General features: G+C 37.0%; 2 protein-coding genes and 1 long non-coding RNA gene across 4 annotated transcripts; 2 read left to right on the top strand and 1 right to left on the bottom strand.

Annotated features, from left to right (window-relative positions):
* Positions 1-323: 323 nt before the first annotated feature.
* On the top strand, positions 324-3,876 carry LOC113505668 (piggyBac transposable element-derived protein 4-like). Of its 2 annotated transcripts, XR_003401652.1 has the most exons (3): positions 324-705; positions 1,071-2,782; positions 2,858-3,876. XR_003401652.1 is itself a non-coding variant. In XM_026888469.1 (2 exons), the coding sequence occupies exons 1-2, from the start codon at positions 616-618 to the stop codon at positions 2,607-2,609; spliced, it is 1,629 nt and encodes a 542-aa protein (XP_026744270.1). In that variant the 5' UTR covers positions 324-615; the 3' UTR covers positions 2,610-3,876. The 2 variants fall into 2 exon arrangements, 1 of the variants encoding a protein (XP_026744270.1); XM_026888469.1 differs by having other exon boundaries at positions 1,071-3,876.
* Positions 3,877-5,445: 1,569 nt separating this feature from the next.
* LOC113505677 lies at positions 5,446-10,023 on the bottom strand. The gene is made up of 2 exons (XR_003401653.1): positions 5,850-10,023; positions 5,446-5,767 (listed from the first exon to the last, which is right to left on the bottom strand). It is a non-coding gene; the product is annotated as an uncharacterized LOC113505677 (long non-coding RNA).
* Positions 10,024-15,580: 5,557 nt separating this feature from the next.
* On the top strand, positions 15,581-18,860 carry LOC113505517 (piggyBac transposable element-derived protein 4-like). The gene has a single exon (XM_026888265.1). The coding sequence runs from the start codon at positions 17,847-17,849 to the stop codon at positions 18,837-18,839; it is 993 nt and encodes a 330-aa protein (XP_026744066.1). The 5' UTR covers positions 15,581-17,846; the 3' UTR covers positions 18,840-18,860.
* Positions 18,861-19,312: the final 452 nt, after the last annotated feature.

The raw sequence follows: 19,312 nt of genomic DNA, 5'->3' as shown, positions 1-19,312 counted from the left end.
AATATCACTGCTCGTTTAATCAGCTTTTTTATTTAATTACGCTGTATTCTATCAAAAATATGTTTATATTAGGCAAATAGTTAACTAAGTAATCATTTACAGTTTAATACACTTTAGTCTCTTAATTAGAAGTCCTAAAAATAATGTCCAAAGTTAGATGAATTACTAACATTATTTTTAGAAAATTGTATTGATGTGCAACGCCCATGACGACAAAATCCGACATGAGGGACGGGACATATGCCAAGATTTACCGATACAAAAATAAACATAAATCAAAATATTTCTCGTTATACTGACTAATTAACTTTAAAACAAATACAGCAATTGTTAATAAAACATTTGTTTACAAATATTTGTGAGTATTTCATTTAATTCCTTTAAAATTAAGTAAATTTACATATGAAATGTCAGCGATTCAATTGATGGTTCCCATCCCTAGCCTACATGTTCCGAAACTTACTTCGTTAGTACGCCCTGCGCTACGGTCGGATAAAGACGACCGCTTCTTACGTCATAAACGAGTGCCGACTTCTGGAAATTTCCATCAGTGTTGTGCTTGTGCATGAAGTTTTACGTTCGTATGTCGATAAATGTACATGATAGAAATGTATCATGACGACTACTGAAGAGTTAATACGAATTCTAGAAGGCGATGAAAATGAAGAATTTTTATCAGACGAAGAGTTTGACATTGATGTAGAGGTAATTATTTTTTTTATTACATATCTAGATAAATGTATTTTAATTTATTGTGTAGTATGGTGGTGATGTCTGAATGGAAATTTTAAACTTAGAGTGAGTGAGATGGCGAGAGCGCGCCGTGCGATGAGAATGCGCGCGCGGCCACTCTGGAACGGTGATTCTGATTGGTTGGAGCGCGAGTCACGTGTGGGCGCACTGACTCGCTCGTAGATACATAGGTAGAGTTTATTTTGTGCGTGCCGCCGCGCTGCCACACACCGCACTGAATCGCACTGCTAATTTTGCTTTTGTAGGCTATTCAAATTTCCTACCTTGGAGACCGATGTATTTTTATTACTCTACAATTATTTTTTGTATTATTTCAGATTCAAGGAAACAATGTCACAACCACTAATTGGACAACGCAAATTGCTACCCCAATATTAGAAGAATTCGACGACTTTGTTTGTGGACTGTCGCCTGCTGTCAAATTAGATGATACCTCCACTGAATTCGAATTTTTCGAACATTTTTGTAGCAAAGACTTGTTACAGAAAATAGCCAATTGTACGAATAAATATCATCAACACTTCGTAAGACATACTGATCTCAGAATATATTCAAGACTGCAACAATGGCGCGACGTGACTATTGACGACCTTTACATTTTCCTAGCAGTAACAATGCTTTTCACTAGAAACAAAAGAATAACAATTGAAGAACACTGGTCTACAGACCCGTTATTACATAGTACGGTGTTCAGTAATACTATGTTTCGAAATAGATATTGCTCAATTCTTGCAATGTTATCTTTTTGTGAAGCACCTGCAGGGACAAGTAGTGTACCGAGATTGCACAAAATAAAAATGATGATTGACCACGCTCGTGAAACTTTCAAAACAACATTTATCCCGGGTAAAAAAATGTGCATTGATGAAAGTATTGTGCCTTTTAAAGGTCGTCTAATTATAAAACAATATTTACCTAAAAAACGTAATAGATTTGGCATTAAGTTATTTGTTTTATGTGATGTCGAAACCGGTTATATCGTGGATTTTATAGTGTACTGTGGATCGGAAACAGAAATAGAGACCGTACCAAATTTAGGCTTATCTGGATCAGTTGTGACTGAACTTTTGAAAGACTACTATTTTTGCAACCGAGAGTTGTATGTAGATAACTGGTATTCCAGTCCTCAGCTTTTTATATATTTAAAAGAAAGGGCGACTTATGCATGTGGTACCGTAAGATCAAATAGGAAAGGGATGCCGAAATTCCAAAAACTGAAACGTGGACAAATAGCCGCTTACTCGTCTCCTCCCCTCTTAGCCCTAAAATGGCAAGATAAGAAACCGGTCTTAATGTTGTCTACAATGCACGATGACAAAATGATACCATCAGACAATGTAGACTACTCAACTGGGCTACCCAAAATGAAACCACAGTGTGTCGTAGACTACACAAAAAATATGGGGTCGGTTGACACTTCTGATATGATGACTAGCTCATTGGGCTGTATAAGAAAATCAAAAAAATGGCATAAAAAGCTTGGGTTTCACATATTTGACATGTTTTTACTTAATGCATTCTATTTGATTAAAGTGATTAAAAATAAACAAAATTATAGTTTAGCTGATTTCCAATTAAACGTTATCAGACAAATAATAGAAAAATACAAACAATGTTCTTTAACTCAACAGTCAACTTCGCGCGGCGTCCTTGACCCTAACCGTTTTTTACATAATAGTGCCTTAGAGCATTTTCCTGTTAGAATACTAACCGGCAAAAGTCAGCGATGCAAAATGTGCGCAGCAAAAAGAAAACGGTCTGAGACTCGTTTTATGTGCCAAAAATGCAAAGTTTATCTCTGCATAGATCCATGTGCTGTTGAGTACCACAATTCTACAAAACAATCGGTATCGTAATCCCACATCACTATTTTTGCGTTTAGTCTATTATGTCTATGGTCAGCTAGACGTTGTCGATACTCGACAATATCCATTATTCCGTATTCGACAGTGACGACTGTTAGTGGCACGACGTTTGTAAAATCAAGTGAACATTTTACAATTTTTTAATATCAAGATGGGGTCCAAAAGTAAGTGGTCTTCGAAACGTATTGCATGTAAATGGTGATATCATTACAAAAACTCATGTTTGATTTGTTTTATAGGGAAGTTTGAAGAGAGCCAGTCAATTTTGGCTCCCTTTGACTATAGCCAAGATAAAGTAGACATAGACTGTAGCCAAGATGTTAACCTTCCATCAACGCTGACCAACGACGAGTATATGGTTTATTTAAATGAGGGTCAGTCGCATTTAAGAAGTTCTGATAGTACGCCAGATTTATATAGATCTACGGCGACACAAACTTTAGTCAAAACAACAAATGCAAGTACACAATACGAGCAAATTGATAATCCAATCAAAGAAAGTGCCAAAATTTTAGCGGACAGTTATTTTGTTGGCGATGAAACTCGTAAAAATAAGTTTATCGAATGTTACACAAATGTGGTCTCGTCAATAATTCGCCTCGTCGATAGCGAGCATAAATAATTTTTCGACGGATCATACTATTATTGAAAAATCTTACCTCTGATTGTTAGACTGATTTTAGTAATAAGAAATTATATCTGTGATTATTTGACTGATTTTATTGAAATTAGTGTTATACAAATTTTATTGTGATTGTGATATATCGTTACATCTAAGTCAATAGGTAAACTGATAATGACATTGTCAAGTAAAATTTTTATTTTTATGTTTGTTGTTAATTAGTGTGATACAAATTATTGTGATTGTGATAAATATCGTTACAGATAGTTCAATTCATCTGTGCACGAAGCGCCATGTGTGCGTGCGCTTATTTATACAGCTTTCATTTGTGTGGCAGCGTAAGCGGCAGTCGTCGTCCGAGCAAAACGTGTCCTTACCACTTTACCCACACATAGCGCCGCGCGCACAGATGAGTTGAATTATCTACAGGGTTATTGGTAAATCATTAACAACCTCTTAAGAGGTTGTACTCATCATTATGAACAACTTTTACTATGGGACCAAACCTAAAATCGTGAAAAAAAAATCAGCTGTTCCCTACATTTATGTTCGTATAACTCGCCAAACTCTTCTCTGGACTGATTTTATTGTGAATAGTTTAAGTAATAATTAATAAATCGTTCAAATTTTTAAACACTTTTTGTTTTACTGACTTGCGAAAAATGTCGAATAATTTCGTAAGGTACCTAAGTAGTATTCAAGTAGGTAGGTACCTATATCTCCACCAAGCTAAGTTTACACCTCGCTGGAATGCGGCATGTACCCGTGTACCTACGTATAATATAATGTTAAAAACAACAAATGCAAAGTAAAATCTAAAAAACATTTGTTTACTTTTTTAAAGTCATAGCGAATCCTTTTTTACAGCCCGTACCTAAGCCTCAGTGTGACGTAAACGACGCGAGGTGCAAACTTAGTTTGGTGAGATGTAGTTGTTACTTAACCACGCTCGCAAATGCAAATGTCGTTATTAAAACGAAATATCGACATCACAAAGTTAAGTATTGCACATCCCTCTTTCTTTTAGGTATTTAATTTTCGATTCACTGTGCCGGGCGCTAGGGACACGCCAACTGTTCTGAAGTCGGGCGGTTAAAAGGTTAAAGGTGTCACAAAGACTGTTGAATGAATCTCCCGTAGTCAGGTATTTTAATGTTAATGATAATCTGTCCGTTGGTGAAATTGCACTTCTGTAATTTGTATTTTTTTTAACTATTGTGGGTCCAACAATGCTTAGTAAATATTCAAAGTCGGTAAACGTTAACGACATAAATGTCTTAAAATGTAAGGGTCTTTTTACAATCAAATCGTCTGTTCTTAAATCTTTTATTCTATCACTGTTACTGTAACGACTGCGACTCATTAAGCTTGGTCTAACCCAACACTGTCGTTTTCTCTTCAGGGACCCAGCTAAAATTATTCCACATGCTGCTATTATTAGATCAGCATCAGTATCCATGTTTATTGTAGGCTGCAATATTCGAGAAAAACAACACGTCACGTTCGTACACACTGCAATCACTAACTAAAAAAGTTGTACTGATTTCTTGCCGCCGACTAACTCACCGACACAGCCCCATGACACATGTTGGCGGGTTGGCGGGTTTGGGTCGCCGACACCAAGCCGCCGGGCTGTGTCGGCGGGTCGGCGGGTTTGGTGTGTAGACTCCTTCAACTGAACACAATCACGAAACAACATGTGAACATCAATTCGGATATTTTGACGAATCGTGAAAAAACACGATTCCGTATTCAATGTGAACATCTATCCGTCAAGGCGAATCGTGTTTTATACCGAATCGTCAAAGACGTATCCCGTGTGAATGCGCCCTTACTCTCAACTGAACACAATCACGAAACAACATGTGAACATCAATTCGGATATTTTGACGAATCGTGAAAAAACACGATTCCGTATTCAATGTGAACATCTATCCGTCAAGGCGAATCGTGTTTTATACCGAATCGTCAAAGACGTATCCCGTGTGAATGCGCCCTGACAGTTCCATTATGCTTCCGTTAAATTTTGATCAATCAAGACCCAGCGACCCATGAAAGGCGGCGTTCAGTAACACACGTAAACTTACGAGTGCCTGAAAAACGGCCTATTTGAAAATAAAATTTGATTTTGTAACAAGAAAACTGAGTGTAAAAACGTGGAAATAAAACTTCAGACGAGTGCCCCCCCCCCCCTTTGTTTTTTCCTGATGATTTATTACAAAGCAGTGAAAAATTAACATAGACAGCAAATTTGCAAACAGCCTTCAAGATTTGGAGCAGATATATAATTCACGCTTGGCTAAATACGAAGAGAGGCTGACCGAGGCGTCGGGTACGGGAAATCGCTTAGCGGCTGTCAGCATATTTTCTTCAATAAGCAGCAAGTTTGGCAATTTTAAGAAGTTTGTCTGGCAGGCTCTTTCAAAATTAAAATCCTTGATTAAAATCCAAGATTCAGTTGCTTGGAGTTGGTTTTACCGTCATGACACCTTTATGCGAAAGAAAGTGGTACTACTCCATTGTATTCCTGAAAAACCAGAAAAGAAGTTGCATGAAATAGTCACTGACATCATAAAATTAAAATGAGGGTTAAAGGAAACAAACAATACCTTGCACATTTGACACCGGCTAGGCTTCAGGGCAGAATATTCTGCCAATTCTGGTGCGATTCTTTAAAGTAAGCGACCTTCAGCTAGTGTGGGAAGCCAAGAAGCAAGGTACCGGCATCACTATCTCGGAATTCCTGACCCAGAATCGGCATCAAACTTTCCTTGCTGCTAGGAAAGACTTCAGCATGAAGAACCGTTGGACTACTGAAGGTAGAATGTGTAGTGATTCTTCGTCCTAATAAAACCAGACGTTAGATTGAGACGATGGGTGAGGTCTATATCAATTAGATTGTGCGTTCACCCACCGGCGCCATCGAGACTGCAGGCACCGATCCTGGATCACCCAGGGACCAGGAAGTATCCAAAGTACAGCGTAAAACTGGACGTCGGATCTGTCAGCTGCGCACCCTTCAGTTTTAACGTAGTTTTCGCTTCAATCTCGTCGGTGCCTTAAATTGAAACATCTTGGCTTATCTTCTCGATTGCGACACCTTCATCATGATCATCATCATCATAAACAGCCTTTATCCTCCCACTGCTGGGCATAGGCCTCATCCAGACTCGACCCGAGACCTTTATTATGTCATCGACCCATCCTGCTCCCTTATACCTTAGACTTATTTAATCTTGTGTAACTTATGTAAATGCTTCGAAATCATTGAACCTCATTGTAATTTTCTTTGATTTGTATAAATTAGCTGGTAGCCTGATGGATTAGAAATAAAATGAAGAATTTTTTATATCCAAACGCGGTTTCAAAGTTTCAAATATTAAACTGTTAGCCTTAAATGACAGCTTTCATCTGTCATTGAAATAATGCGTTTAGTCATAGACATCAATTGGATTCCTGCCTTTTCATATCTTGTTTAATGGACGATTAACTTTTGTGTTTTATAGTGTGCTTTTTCTGTTTTATTAATTTATAATTCTTCTTTCTCTTCAACACCAGCGAGAAGGGGGTGTCCTTGGTGAATCTGAAAAGATCTGAACTCCATGCACGTACGAACAGAACATATTATTCCTGCCATAAAAACTTGCCGCATGCACCCCCCCAAAACAAGACAAGTTAGTGATAATGAGGGTAGCGATTTTGATTGATAATTGAGCTGTTAAAGATTTAAAGATCTATTTTAACGAATGTTGGTATACAGAGATTTGATTTTATTTGATAACTCATAATTAGGCTCGTAAGATCCGGCGACCTCATATGATGAAATAATCGAATCGAGTTTGGCACGCAAAGAACACTGGTGGTTAAATTTTAGTAGTCACATATTGGCTGCAGATATTGTTTTTTTATTGTTTTCATAGAAAAGAATTGTCAATCCTACTTAATGGAAGTGGTGGAATCAGATGCACATCAGTTCGAGGTGACCGATTTATTGGCTTAGAAATCCTAAGAAATCTGTTTCTCATCGCGGTTGAGATACGGCAGCGCCTACAAACAGCAAGAGGGATTAACGTGAGTGAACAAACAGTAAGAAGGAGGATGGAGGAACGTAATTTACGCGCTAGAAGACCAGAACGAGGGCCAGAATTGCTCTGACAACATCGAGTATGCCGATTGCGGTTTGCACAGGAACACGTGAATTGGGATCACGAGCAGTAGAGCAAAGTGTTGTGGACTGATGAGCGCAGAGTAAGATTAAGAGCTTCAAATGGCCGAAAACGTGTGTGGAGAATACGTGGAGAGCGACTTCTGCCAATCACTACCAGACAAACGGTAAGTTTCCATGGCGGGTCTGTTATGGTTGGGGGTGGAGTAAGTTCAGAGGACCGTACAGAGTTAGTCATCATTGAAAACCGATTAACAGCAGAGCGATACATCAAACACATCCTTCAAGACCACGTTTTACCTTACATGGGGTTCATTGGTGATACAGATTTTCTGTTAATGCAGGATAACGCTCTACCATACACAGCGCATTGCTTTTCCGATTACCTTTCGGAGGTCGGTATACAAAAAATGCAGTGGCCTGCTAGAAGTCCTGACCTGAACCCCATTGAACATGTCTGGGACAAGAAGTATCGCAAACGGACATAAAAAAACATAATACACAGCATGCCCGATCACATGCGAGCCGCCATCGGGGCTAGGGTGGTTAAACTTTTTTCTTAAATTTGTGTTATGGGTATTGTTTTCTAAAACTGAAAATTTGGAAAAAAAACCCTTAAATTAAACTTGGGCCACATTCCGTGCCGCTGAGTGTACTACATTAGTAATAAAGAGTGGGGGGATTAACTCTAGATTGGGGAGAATTATTTGACGAAGAGCCTACAAGAACAAATCAGTTGACTGTCTGGCTTGTGTACGCGAGTTTCTTTATTCCGACAATGGTCGTCAAATACTATAGGACATTCTCGGCCCGGAACATATTGAAACTTTTCAGTGCGCCGACCATTATTGTGGATTGGTCAGCCAAAATCAATGGAAAACACAAACATAATTGTGCCGAGGGGGCAGATACAATATTTCGACTTGAAGGCGTTTCAATACAAAAATAACACGACGGATTGGTGGGCACAACTGTTCAATCTAATGACGGTCAGGAAGGAATGTCCGGACATCAAATTCCAGGCAAAAAAAATAAACTTTTGGATGGATGGGAAAACGATACCAACAACAATGAACACGGAGAAAATCAGTTGGTTAATAGTAGAAATACAGATATTATTGTACTTTTATGTGAGAGAGGTGCTTTCACAGAATCAGAAGTGTTTGCTAAATCAAATCAAGGGATTAACCTTATGTGCACCAACCAATACAACGAAAAATCCGTAATTGGTTTCACATCGCAAATGTTTGGGTATTTCAACAATCATTAAAACCGGAAGAACCGTCAAGATTTGAACGGGCGAGGAGAGAGTTTGAGTTGGAGAATGAAACCTTTATATACAACGACACACAAGAACATAAAATGATGTTAAAGGAAATTTTATACGAAATAAAATCGGCCTGGAAGAATTCTTCACAAACACAAACAGTTAACAAGAAGTGAAAATATTTTTTTATTTCTTGGCCCGCCATCAACAATGATTATGTATAAAAAGTTTTTTGAGCGTTGCGGTACATTTTTTAGAGAAAACACTTCTTACCAGTTCGAATATCGCAATGGTTCAAAAAATCTCTTGGGGCGCAAAACATTTGCCGTGTTTTCCACATACAATCAATTTGATTGTGGATTCATCGTTAAAAAATACTTCGACTATTTATACAATCAGACAAATTAAGAAAAAATCAGATTGATAGTGGAGTATCTGAAGGAACCACAAAAAAATATTGTTGATGTTAAGACGCGTTGAAATTCATTATACTTCATTGTTGATTGGTTTTCAGAAATGTCTAAAATTGTTTCACAACTTTAACTCGATGCTACAGACGGTCCTGAATTAGTGAATGGACAGGAAATATGGAATATATTATTGTTAAATCCTTTCGAATATGTTACACTCTGACTCACTGATGACTCTCATCAGGCCAAAATTATGTAACCTTATCTAAAATCACACCCATGATAAACTGTCCCACATCGCAGCTAACTAACTTAACATCTTCAATAGAATGTGTGACACAGTTGCAAATGAAACTTATAGCTGAAGGCAAGAAAAGATTTGGTTTCATTGAATTTAATACACTTGCAGCGTAGGCAACAATGTTAGATCTACGGTTCAAAAATCTTCTTTTCCAAGACGCAAGTCGCAGTTGGCCAGAAGCGAAAACGTTTCTCGAACGCCGATGAAGTATCAATTTATTTGGCAAATAAGCGCGCTTTAAAATCTAACTCACTGGAGGTATGGGAAGATTTAAAGCCCATATTCCCAGCTTCATAGGAACAAACACCCACACCCCACAACACACATTTATTTAAATATAGTAGGTACCTCTGTACCTTGCGAAAGGCACTTTTCCAAAGCTGGCGCAACAATAACAACCTCAAGAAATCGCCTAACAATATCGTCCTACAATATAATATAAATAATATATAGGGTGACTGGAAATTAGTGGCGGAGCCGTTAAGGGGAGGTAGTCTAGGGTTATTCCGAAAGATATCACTATGAGACCTACCGTCCTTACTTAACCCTTTCCAAGATATTCCTACTTAAAGAGTGTAACCCAAAAATTCGTCCAAAAAATTTTCAAATAGTAATAAATCCTAAAAAAAAGTGATTTTGGCCTACTTTTTTTTGTTTTGCAACAAAGATATTCTAAATAAGTAATATTAATTGTAAAATTTCCGCAACTGTCATTATTTTATGCAAAAACTGCTAAACAAAAACGAAAAATGTAAAAAAAATTCTTTGATGGCTGATAAAACATCAATTTTCTTTAAAAAGTCACCCTTTATTATTACGTACAAAATAATTAAAAAACTTCTACGTTTTGTTCCCTTTCGAACTAGATATTAAAGTCCAAAATCGGTTGAGGAACAATGAAGATATGGTCAATGGAAAAAAACCCGTCGAACCCGTGTAGAGCCCTTTGTTCTGAGAACAAAGGACTCGGTCGACGCGCACGAGTCGAGCTTGCCCCTCCCTCTTGCTCAGTCCGCTCTTACGGTTTACTGTGTTCGGATGTGCTTACTTTTTCTCAGCTTTGATTTTTCTAACGACTTGGCTTTTTCCTGGACTTTTGTATTTGATTCTCTTCCCGACAACTTGGACTGTGACTCCTTACGATTTGGCTGTGTGGTTTATCGGACCAATAATGGCAGGAAGAACATCGTTTAGTAACGAAGAATACGCAGATATTCTTTTTTATTACGGAGCTGCCAGAGGAAATGCTGAACAAGCTCGTCGTGAATATGGCGAAGTATTCCCTAATCGTCGACTGCCTGATGCCCGCGTATTCTCTCGAACCTTCCGGCGGGTGCGAGAGCGCGGTACCGTCGTAAGATACCAAGGTAAGAGAAAGTTATTAATAATAAAGCATGTTCAAACCAGAGATTTCTCCAAACAAAATGTAGTTCCTTCCTGTACAGGCCGCTCTACATTACTGCGCCGCCGCTAGTTTCCATACATGCGCTATAAAAATGTTTTGTTCTAGCGCTTTCGATAATTGTCCAGCTATAAAAATAAACCTTTCCTATCATTCTTATTAACGTGTCCTTTAAATTGTAAGATTGCAAAACAAATGTCGCTGTCCAAATTAGTCAGTGCAAAGACTCGCAGAGATGGGTGCCATAAATCATACAAGTAAAATAACGGATAACACTTCCTCTCTCGCACTTACGCGTCTTATGAGTGACGTCAACAAGTTGTAGTGAAGCGCGCTATTATTGTTTACTATTTTTTGTCAAAGTCGATCGACGCTAGGGTTTGGGTCCCGGGACGTCTCGTGTCTCGAAGTCCCGGGACTTTTTGTAAATTTCGTTGTCTCGTGTCCCGGGACTTTTGGGTCGAGACTCGAGACGAGGCACGATAGTCGTATCTATTGTATTAATTTTTATTTTCAAGGCATTGCATGAGCCTAGCTAGCGCCATCTGTTACTGTAATGAATAATTACTTGGTCTACATACTGAGTTTGCCGCGCCGCCATTTTGTTTATCCTGCCTGACACAAGCTCAGTCGCAAATTTCATTGAGTGTGGTGGGGTGCTTTTGTTGCAGTAGCGATTATAAAAATTCAACGACGGCCATCGATCTCATGTAAGTTCTTAATTTTGTTTACTTCAATGGTAAATTAAGTAGGTAAGACGTTTACATAGGTTTCATGATAGTGACTTGACAAATAATCTTCATATCTGCTATCATGTATTAATTATGTTTAAGTTATGTCTGTTATGGTTTTTTTTATAAAATACATAATAAAGTGATAAGTACTCACTCAGTGTATAAACTTATGAAATTAATTTTCGATTATTATTATTTTTACAGATACTTTAAACAAAAATAGATCTTTTAATATGGAGCGTACAGCAAAAGTATGGAAACATTTTAAAAAGATAAATGAATCAACAGCACAGTGTTCGTTATGTCCAAAACAAATTTCATGCAAAGGGTCGAATACTACGGGCCTTGACAGACACCTCCAAAGAGTCCACAATATTTCTGTGAATCAACCGCCACCGGATGAATCAAAATCAGTTGTACAACCTGGGACATCTTGCGAACCGGAATCAAAAAGAATTAAACGTGAAAATCAGTCTGAAATTACACGATACGTTGCTAGAAAGTCTTTGTCTGAAATAATTTCTCGTTTGGCGACAGAGGATGGCCTTACTATAAGAGCAATCACAAAGAGTAAATTTATTCGTGAGAGTATTACCCAGCGAGGTTATAAAATGCCTAAAAACGAAACTGAAATTATGAAAATTATATTAAATTATTATGAAGAAAAAAAATCAGAAATGATTCAGAAATTTAAAAACTTGGTCGCTTCTGGTACACGTTTCAGCCTTTCAGTAGACGAGTGGACCAGCGTCCGAAACCGAAGGTACTTTAATTTGTGTTTGTATGTTGAGGACGGAGAAGTTTTCAATTTGGGATTAATCTATATACCAGGTAAATGCGGTGCTGAAGAAACCAAAAAAATGGTTGAAGATACATTAAAAAGATTTCAATTGGATTTCGAAAAACATATTGTAGCCACCACCAGCGATGGCCCAAATGTAATGAAAAAGTTTGGCAGGGAAAGCCCCAGCGAGATGATCCTATGCTTGAACCACGCAATCCATCTAGGAGTTGTAGATACATTTTATAAAAAGAGACAGGCTACATCCGCAGTTTCGAGCTCCGAAGATACCGATGATAGTGACGATGAAATAATGGAGAACAAAAACTCTTCTGATGACGAAGCGGACGACAATGCCAGCTACGATACAAACTTCCGATTACAACCCATTGATGAAATTAAACGAGTGCTCGACGAAACAAGGTCCTTAGTGAAATTATTTAGAAAGAGTCCACTGAAAAATAGCCAATTACAGAATTATGTGAAAGCTGAATTTGGGAAAGAATTCAGTTTACTACTGGATGTCAAAACAAGGTGGAATTCCATCATTGTGATGGCAGAACGGTTTCTGAAGCTCAAAAATTGCGTGAAGAAAGCTTTGATTGATTTAAACATGTTAGACAAGTGGAATGAAGACAATCTTCTTCTTTTGCAGTCGATTGTTGATTTGTTGCAGCCAGTCAAGATAGCTGTGGAAGCCTTAGGGAGACAAAACGCTACGTTACTAACAGCTGAAGCAATAATTGATGTATTACTGAAAAAAATTCAATCGACAACGACAAATGATGATTTATCGAGTCAGTTCTTAGAAACTTTAAAAGCTCGTCTAGAAGAGAGAAGACCACAACGAGTTATCTGTTTATTAAAATATTTACACACTGGTCATCACACCTCACAGTCTCAAAACACGGACTTTTTTACTTCAAATTTAAGTAAAACTGCCCTAATTGGCTTTGCGGAAGAACTGTATTGCAGGCTTTTTGAAAATATACCTCACATCCCGACACCAGATATGGAAATAATAAGCGCTGAACCTAGTACTAGTAGCTCTCAAGTACACAACGAGCCGGATGAGTCGTTTGTAAATCAAATGGAACAAGCAATAAAAAAAATCAAAGAAAATGTACCCGAGGTTCAAAAAACAACAACAAGAGCAACATTGAAAAAGGAGTTTCAGTTGTTCGAAGCAACCGGAAAACGTACAGAAAATTTAGAACTACTTTATAAAGCCTTAAACTCAATTAAACCGACTTCTGTTGAAAATGAGAGAGTGTTTTCCTTGTCCGGTGGCGTTATTACAAAAATCAGAAGCAGATTGTCGGACAAAGCTGTTAATGCTCTGATTTTTTTAAAAGCCTATTTTATAAAATCAAAGTAATTTTATTTTTTTAACTGATTAATAATTTGAAAGACTGATTCAAAAGTCTGTTTTACAGATAAGGAAACAAATCTGTGATTATAAATATTACCAAATTATGATTAATATGATTATGACATGATATTAATTAAATAATTAAAGAAACTTAGTAACAATCATACTAACTTTTAGTATGATTGTTACTAAGTTTCTTTTATTATAATAATATTTAATAATTGTTTTAAATTAAAAGTTAATCTGTGATTATAGGAATAAACATACCAATTATTTGACATATTAAAGTTAAAACTATTGTGATTATATTTTATGTTTAATAAATGTTGATTTAACCAATAATTAATGTTGATTTTTAAAAAAATCCCTTTTTATTAATACGTTTCACCAGAAATCAAAGTTCAAATTTTATAATTAAAAAAAGTCTCGAAGTCCCGGGAAGTCCCGGGACTTTGATCGTAGCCTGTCTCGTGTCCCGGGACGTTGAAATTGTCGAGAATTCCCAAACCCTAATCGACGCTCATTGCACTATGTTGACAGACGCATTCCTACAAGCGAAGTGATTTATGTTATGGTCCAACCGACGTGAGTCTTTGCGCGGAGCCACACCAACCTAAACAGATGGTAGTAATACTTAATTAAAAAAACTTTTTTGTTTTTAGGTGACGCAGGTAGACCTCGACTGGATGTCAGGGACGACGAAGAGGAAATTTTAAATTATTTCCAAAGAGACCCTACGCTGTCTACACGAAAGCGCCGTATGGGACGCTCTCAATGGAAGGTGTGGTACACTCTTCACGAAAATGACCTCCATCCTTACCATTACACACCTGTTCAGGCCATAGAAGAAGGGGACCCATTAAGAAGAGTGCAGTTTTGCAGATTTTTAATAAATGCGGACGTTGAAGATGGAATTATCTCAGAAAAATTTTATGGACTGACGAGTCCAAGTTTGATAAGGACAGCATTACGAATTATCATAATGCTCATTACTGGAGTGAACGAGCCATGGGTAATCCACAGCCACACCTAAAAAGACAAAAAGGTTCACAGAGAAGGTTTAATTTAAATGTGTGGATGGGTATAATTAATAACCGCTTGATTGGACCACATTTTCTACCACAAAACCTCGATGGGGTTGAATATGAAAATTTACTGAGGAATGTATTTTTTGAATTAACACGTTCAATGCCGCCGACACGCCTAGCGTGTTCTTGCTAATTTCTATAACTACGCCTCGAACACGCCAGGCGTGTCCTAAATGTTTTAGAGATATTACGAAAATTTGCCTAAATTGCCTTTTGAAATTTTCAGTACATAATCCTCTAGCAATAACCTAAGTATAAATGAGGTGGCCTCCGGAAAAACTCTTTTAATTTTTGCATTAAAAAAAAAGTGATTATGTAATGCCGAGAACACGCCGGGCGTGTCCACCTTTTCAACTTATCAGAAGTTGTCAACAGTTTCTTTCTTTCGTTTTTATACTTCCGTTATATTATATAGGTGTATTCCCACAAATGAAAACACGCGTAAAGTGTATGGTATATGGTATCACTGTCGTAAATAGGGAGATTTTGTGTTCCCAGTTAGTGCGACTAAAGTAATTGAAAGGGATGTAACATTGCCGCACAACTCGTTATCGTTATAGGGATGCCGCACAGCTGCAAAATATTGTGCATTATTTAGTTACTCCTTAATTACCTGCTTTTGACTTACAACAAATCCCTTCTTTGCTATTACACACAATACTTGAAGTGCGAACGAGAGTACCGATATGCCTACAAGTGTGAACGAGAGATCTGATAACAATGATTTATGACGCAGTTCGCACATTTGTAAAGGATTTAAAAGTTGCCGACACACATTGTTTAAGGATTTAAATCCTTAAACAATGTGTGTCGGCAAATTTTTGTAGTGTGGGAAAATTATTTTTAAAAGAATAAGTGCAGAAAATCATAAATTATAATAAAACAATGACAGAGCGAGTACGCGAGATACGCATGCTAAGTGCGTTAGAAAGGATTCAACAAAACAGCGGGATCGCACGTGTTGTTATTGTTAACTTAGCTTTGACTAAAGTTTTGGAATTTGAACTTTAAAATAAGAGCAATAAGTAACATTTTGTGTCATTTAATGTGTATAGCTTTTGTTAACTAATATTTTCTTACGCCGGCAGTCGGCAGTCGGCACTTGTTAAGTGCAGTGCTCGAAGCTTTCGACATCGCGTGTGTGTGACGGTTCCTTCCGTAACTTACGATTTACTAAGTATTGTTTGATCGCTCTATTGACGACTTCGGCTAGTGTTCCTGGACTTTTGATTGCTCTCTTGACAACTCCGGCTCGTATTTTAGGACTGTTTGATTGCTCTTACGAAGACATCGGCTAATGTTTCTGGACTTCTCCATAACATCAAATCCAGTGAACTCTACAAATTGGGTGAGTACAATTTATTTCAAACATTGTTACAAAATCATGATTTACAAGTGTAAATGTCATAAGTCAACTCATAACAGCATTGTAAATCCAAGGCAATAGAAAAAGTGGAAGTTGGTTGTGCATAGGTAGGTAGGTACCCACCTAGCGAACTAGTGATAAAAGGTAACATAATTTATCTATACATATAATAAAATTGTAGAAAAGTGGTGTCTGTACAATGGAAATATATATAAAAAAAGTAGCAGGGGTTGTTATTATATCGATGCCGAAGCCGTATTTGTAATATATGTATAATTTTTTTGTCTGTTTGTCTGTGTGTTTGTGCACGCTAATATCAGAAACGGCTCATTCGATTTAGATGCTGTTTTCAGTAATATATTGTAGTAAGCTTCACTTAACATTTAGTGTTTATTTCATTTCAATCGGTTCATAAATAAAAAAGTTATGTCATATAACGTTCTACACAAATAGCATTTTACACAAAAAACTCATTGATACGTTTCGGCATCCATGCGAACGAAGTCGCGGGCACAGCTAGTCACTAATATTATTAGATATGTATATTCAAATCATATTATTATATATCAATGGTGGTTGTTACTACAAGTGGTATAAGTGTGTAATTTGAAACACGTTTAAGACATAGGTGTAAGTTTATAAAACTAAATTGTTATATTGACCAGTCACCTAAACTTTTATTCAGCTTCTTTTTAGAACATATTTTTATTACTAGCTGTGCCCGCGACTTCGGTCGCATGGATCCCGAAACGTATCAATGAGTTTTTTTGTGTAAAGTGCTATTTGTGTAGAACGCGGTTATATGACATAACTTTTTTATTTATGAACCGATTGACATGAAATAAACACTAAATGTTAAGTGAAGCTTACTACAATATATTAGTGAAAACCGCGTGTAAATCGAATAAGCCGTTTCTGATATTAGCGTGCACAAACACACAGACAAACAGACAAAAAAAAATATTTTTACAAATTCGGGTTCGGCTTCGATATAATAACAACCCCTGCTACTTTTTTTATATATATTTCCATTGTACAGACACCACATTTCTACAATTTTATTATATGTATAGATAGTGCACCCAGAAACACTCAGAACCTTGAATAAGAAATTAAGAGAATTCATTTTCACAGTTTAGTTTTGTTTTTAACGCAAAAGTAAACTAATGTGGCTCCAAAAACATTAAAATAGAGCGTGCTATATTGAATACTTTTGTGGCTAAGCCACGATAAAATATTGTGCTAGCTGGGTAGGGGATACCTCAGATACCTGCCTTTTGTGGTTTCAATCACTCAACGTGGAGCAAATATTTTTGTGATGAACTGGGGAGCACAAGTACTTGTATGTACCATGTCTGGGTGTACAAAATATTTAAATAATCTGCGGTCAAAACTGAACGTGTGCAATTGCGTCCTACCTATTCTGTCAATAAAATAGCGCGACGTAACTTTCAAGCCTTACCTGCCTAATCTAGCGTAAATTAAATTGTCCCAGGCTATTTTTTATTTTTACTTTTTTTTTTAGGTTATGGATCCCTACGAAAATCCACTACCATCCTGCTCTTGGAGAGCCCTCCTTGGGATTTCCCTGGGATCGAAGAAAGTCTAGGAGCCATGGAATCTTTGAATTCAACTCCGCCTTTGAACCAGCCACCTTTAGCTTTAACTGACTCCGAGCTTTTGGGAATCCTGTCTGAAAATTTGTCGACGACGAGACGAGATGGATACAGTTTACGAAGACGACGACGACTGCGAAATAAATTTAGATGAGCGAGAAGAAATGGTACCTCTCGACACATTTATTGATGAATGGCAACCAGGGAATCCTGATCAGTTTATGGAACTGCCTTTTACCAGGACAACAGGTCTTCAAGAAGATATAGGTGACACACCTATAAGTTATTTTAATGCTTTATGCAATGATGAATTACTGAGTTTATTAACTCGCTCTACCAATGAGTATGGGGAACGTGAAAAAGCTACAAGCAGAAGTGCACAAAGCAGAGCCAGGTTTTGGAAACCTGTAAGTTGCAGCGATATAAAATTATTTTTTGGGCTTTTATTCCACATGGGATTCATCAAAATTAATAGACTGTCCGACTATTGGAAAACCGACACATTTTTTAACCAACCAATATTTGCAAAAGCAATGTCGCGTAATACTTTTTTATTAATTTTAAGAATGTTGTGTGTGAATGTAGGAGGAACTACAAGTAATTGTAAAATTAAACCAATAATTGATTATTTCAACAAAAGGATGTTAGAAATTTATTACCCTACGAAAGCCATAGTAATTGACGAATCAATGATGTTATGGAGAGGAAGATTAAGAATACGACAGTATATGAAAGGAAAGAAAAATAAGTATGGTCTAAAGTTTTATGCACTTGCTGATCAGCTGGGGGTTGTGCTAAAATTGCATTTGTACGGTGGTGCCACTGATACGCTTGTTGGTGGAACAAACCATGTTAAAAAAGTTGTAAAGCATTTAATGGATGCATATATAAATGCGGGACATCATTTGTTCATGGATAATTTTTATACAAGCGTGGATCTGGTGGATGAGTTATATTATAAAGATACTTATTGTACAGGAACACTAAGAAAAATGAGGAAAAGCAATCCTAAAACAGTTTTAAATACTAAATTAAAAAAGGGTGAATTATGCATACAACATAAAAATAACATTTGCGTAATTAAATGGATGGATTAAAGGGAGGTGTTGGCTATCTCAACAAAATACAATGGCACTTTAGAAATTACTAAAAATCGCAGGGGTCAAATAAAACTTAAACCCCAAATAGTTAAATATTATAACGAAAATATGAGTGCCATTGATCGACATGACCAAATGCTAGCGTATTACTCATGTGAGCATAAGAGTCTCAGATGGTACAAAAAAGTAATAATCCACATTATGCAAGTAATAATGGTAAATTCTTTCTTCCTGTACAATAAGTACTCAACATGTAACAAAATATCTTTATATGATTACAGATTATACGTAATTAAATCTATATTAGAGCCTCATTTACCACCGGATTTGCCACGTACATTACAGACAAAAGTTCATTGTCTCATGAAATTAGAAAAAGACGCAAAAGGCAAAACCAAGCGAAGAAGATGCGTTCATTGCTGGAGAACGAAAAAAAAAAGGGTCGCAACATTGTTAGCTTGCGAGGATTG

Source organism: Trichoplusia ni, chromosome 26, assembly GCF_003590095.1.
Source record: "Trichoplusia ni isolate ovarian cell line Hi5 chromosome 26, tn1, whole genome shotgun sequence".
NCBI lineage: Eukaryota > Metazoa > Arthropoda > Insecta > Lepidoptera > Noctuidae > Trichoplusia > Trichoplusia ni.
Note: the sequence above shows the minus strand (reverse complement) of the source record. Positions and strands in the feature narration are given on the sequence as shown.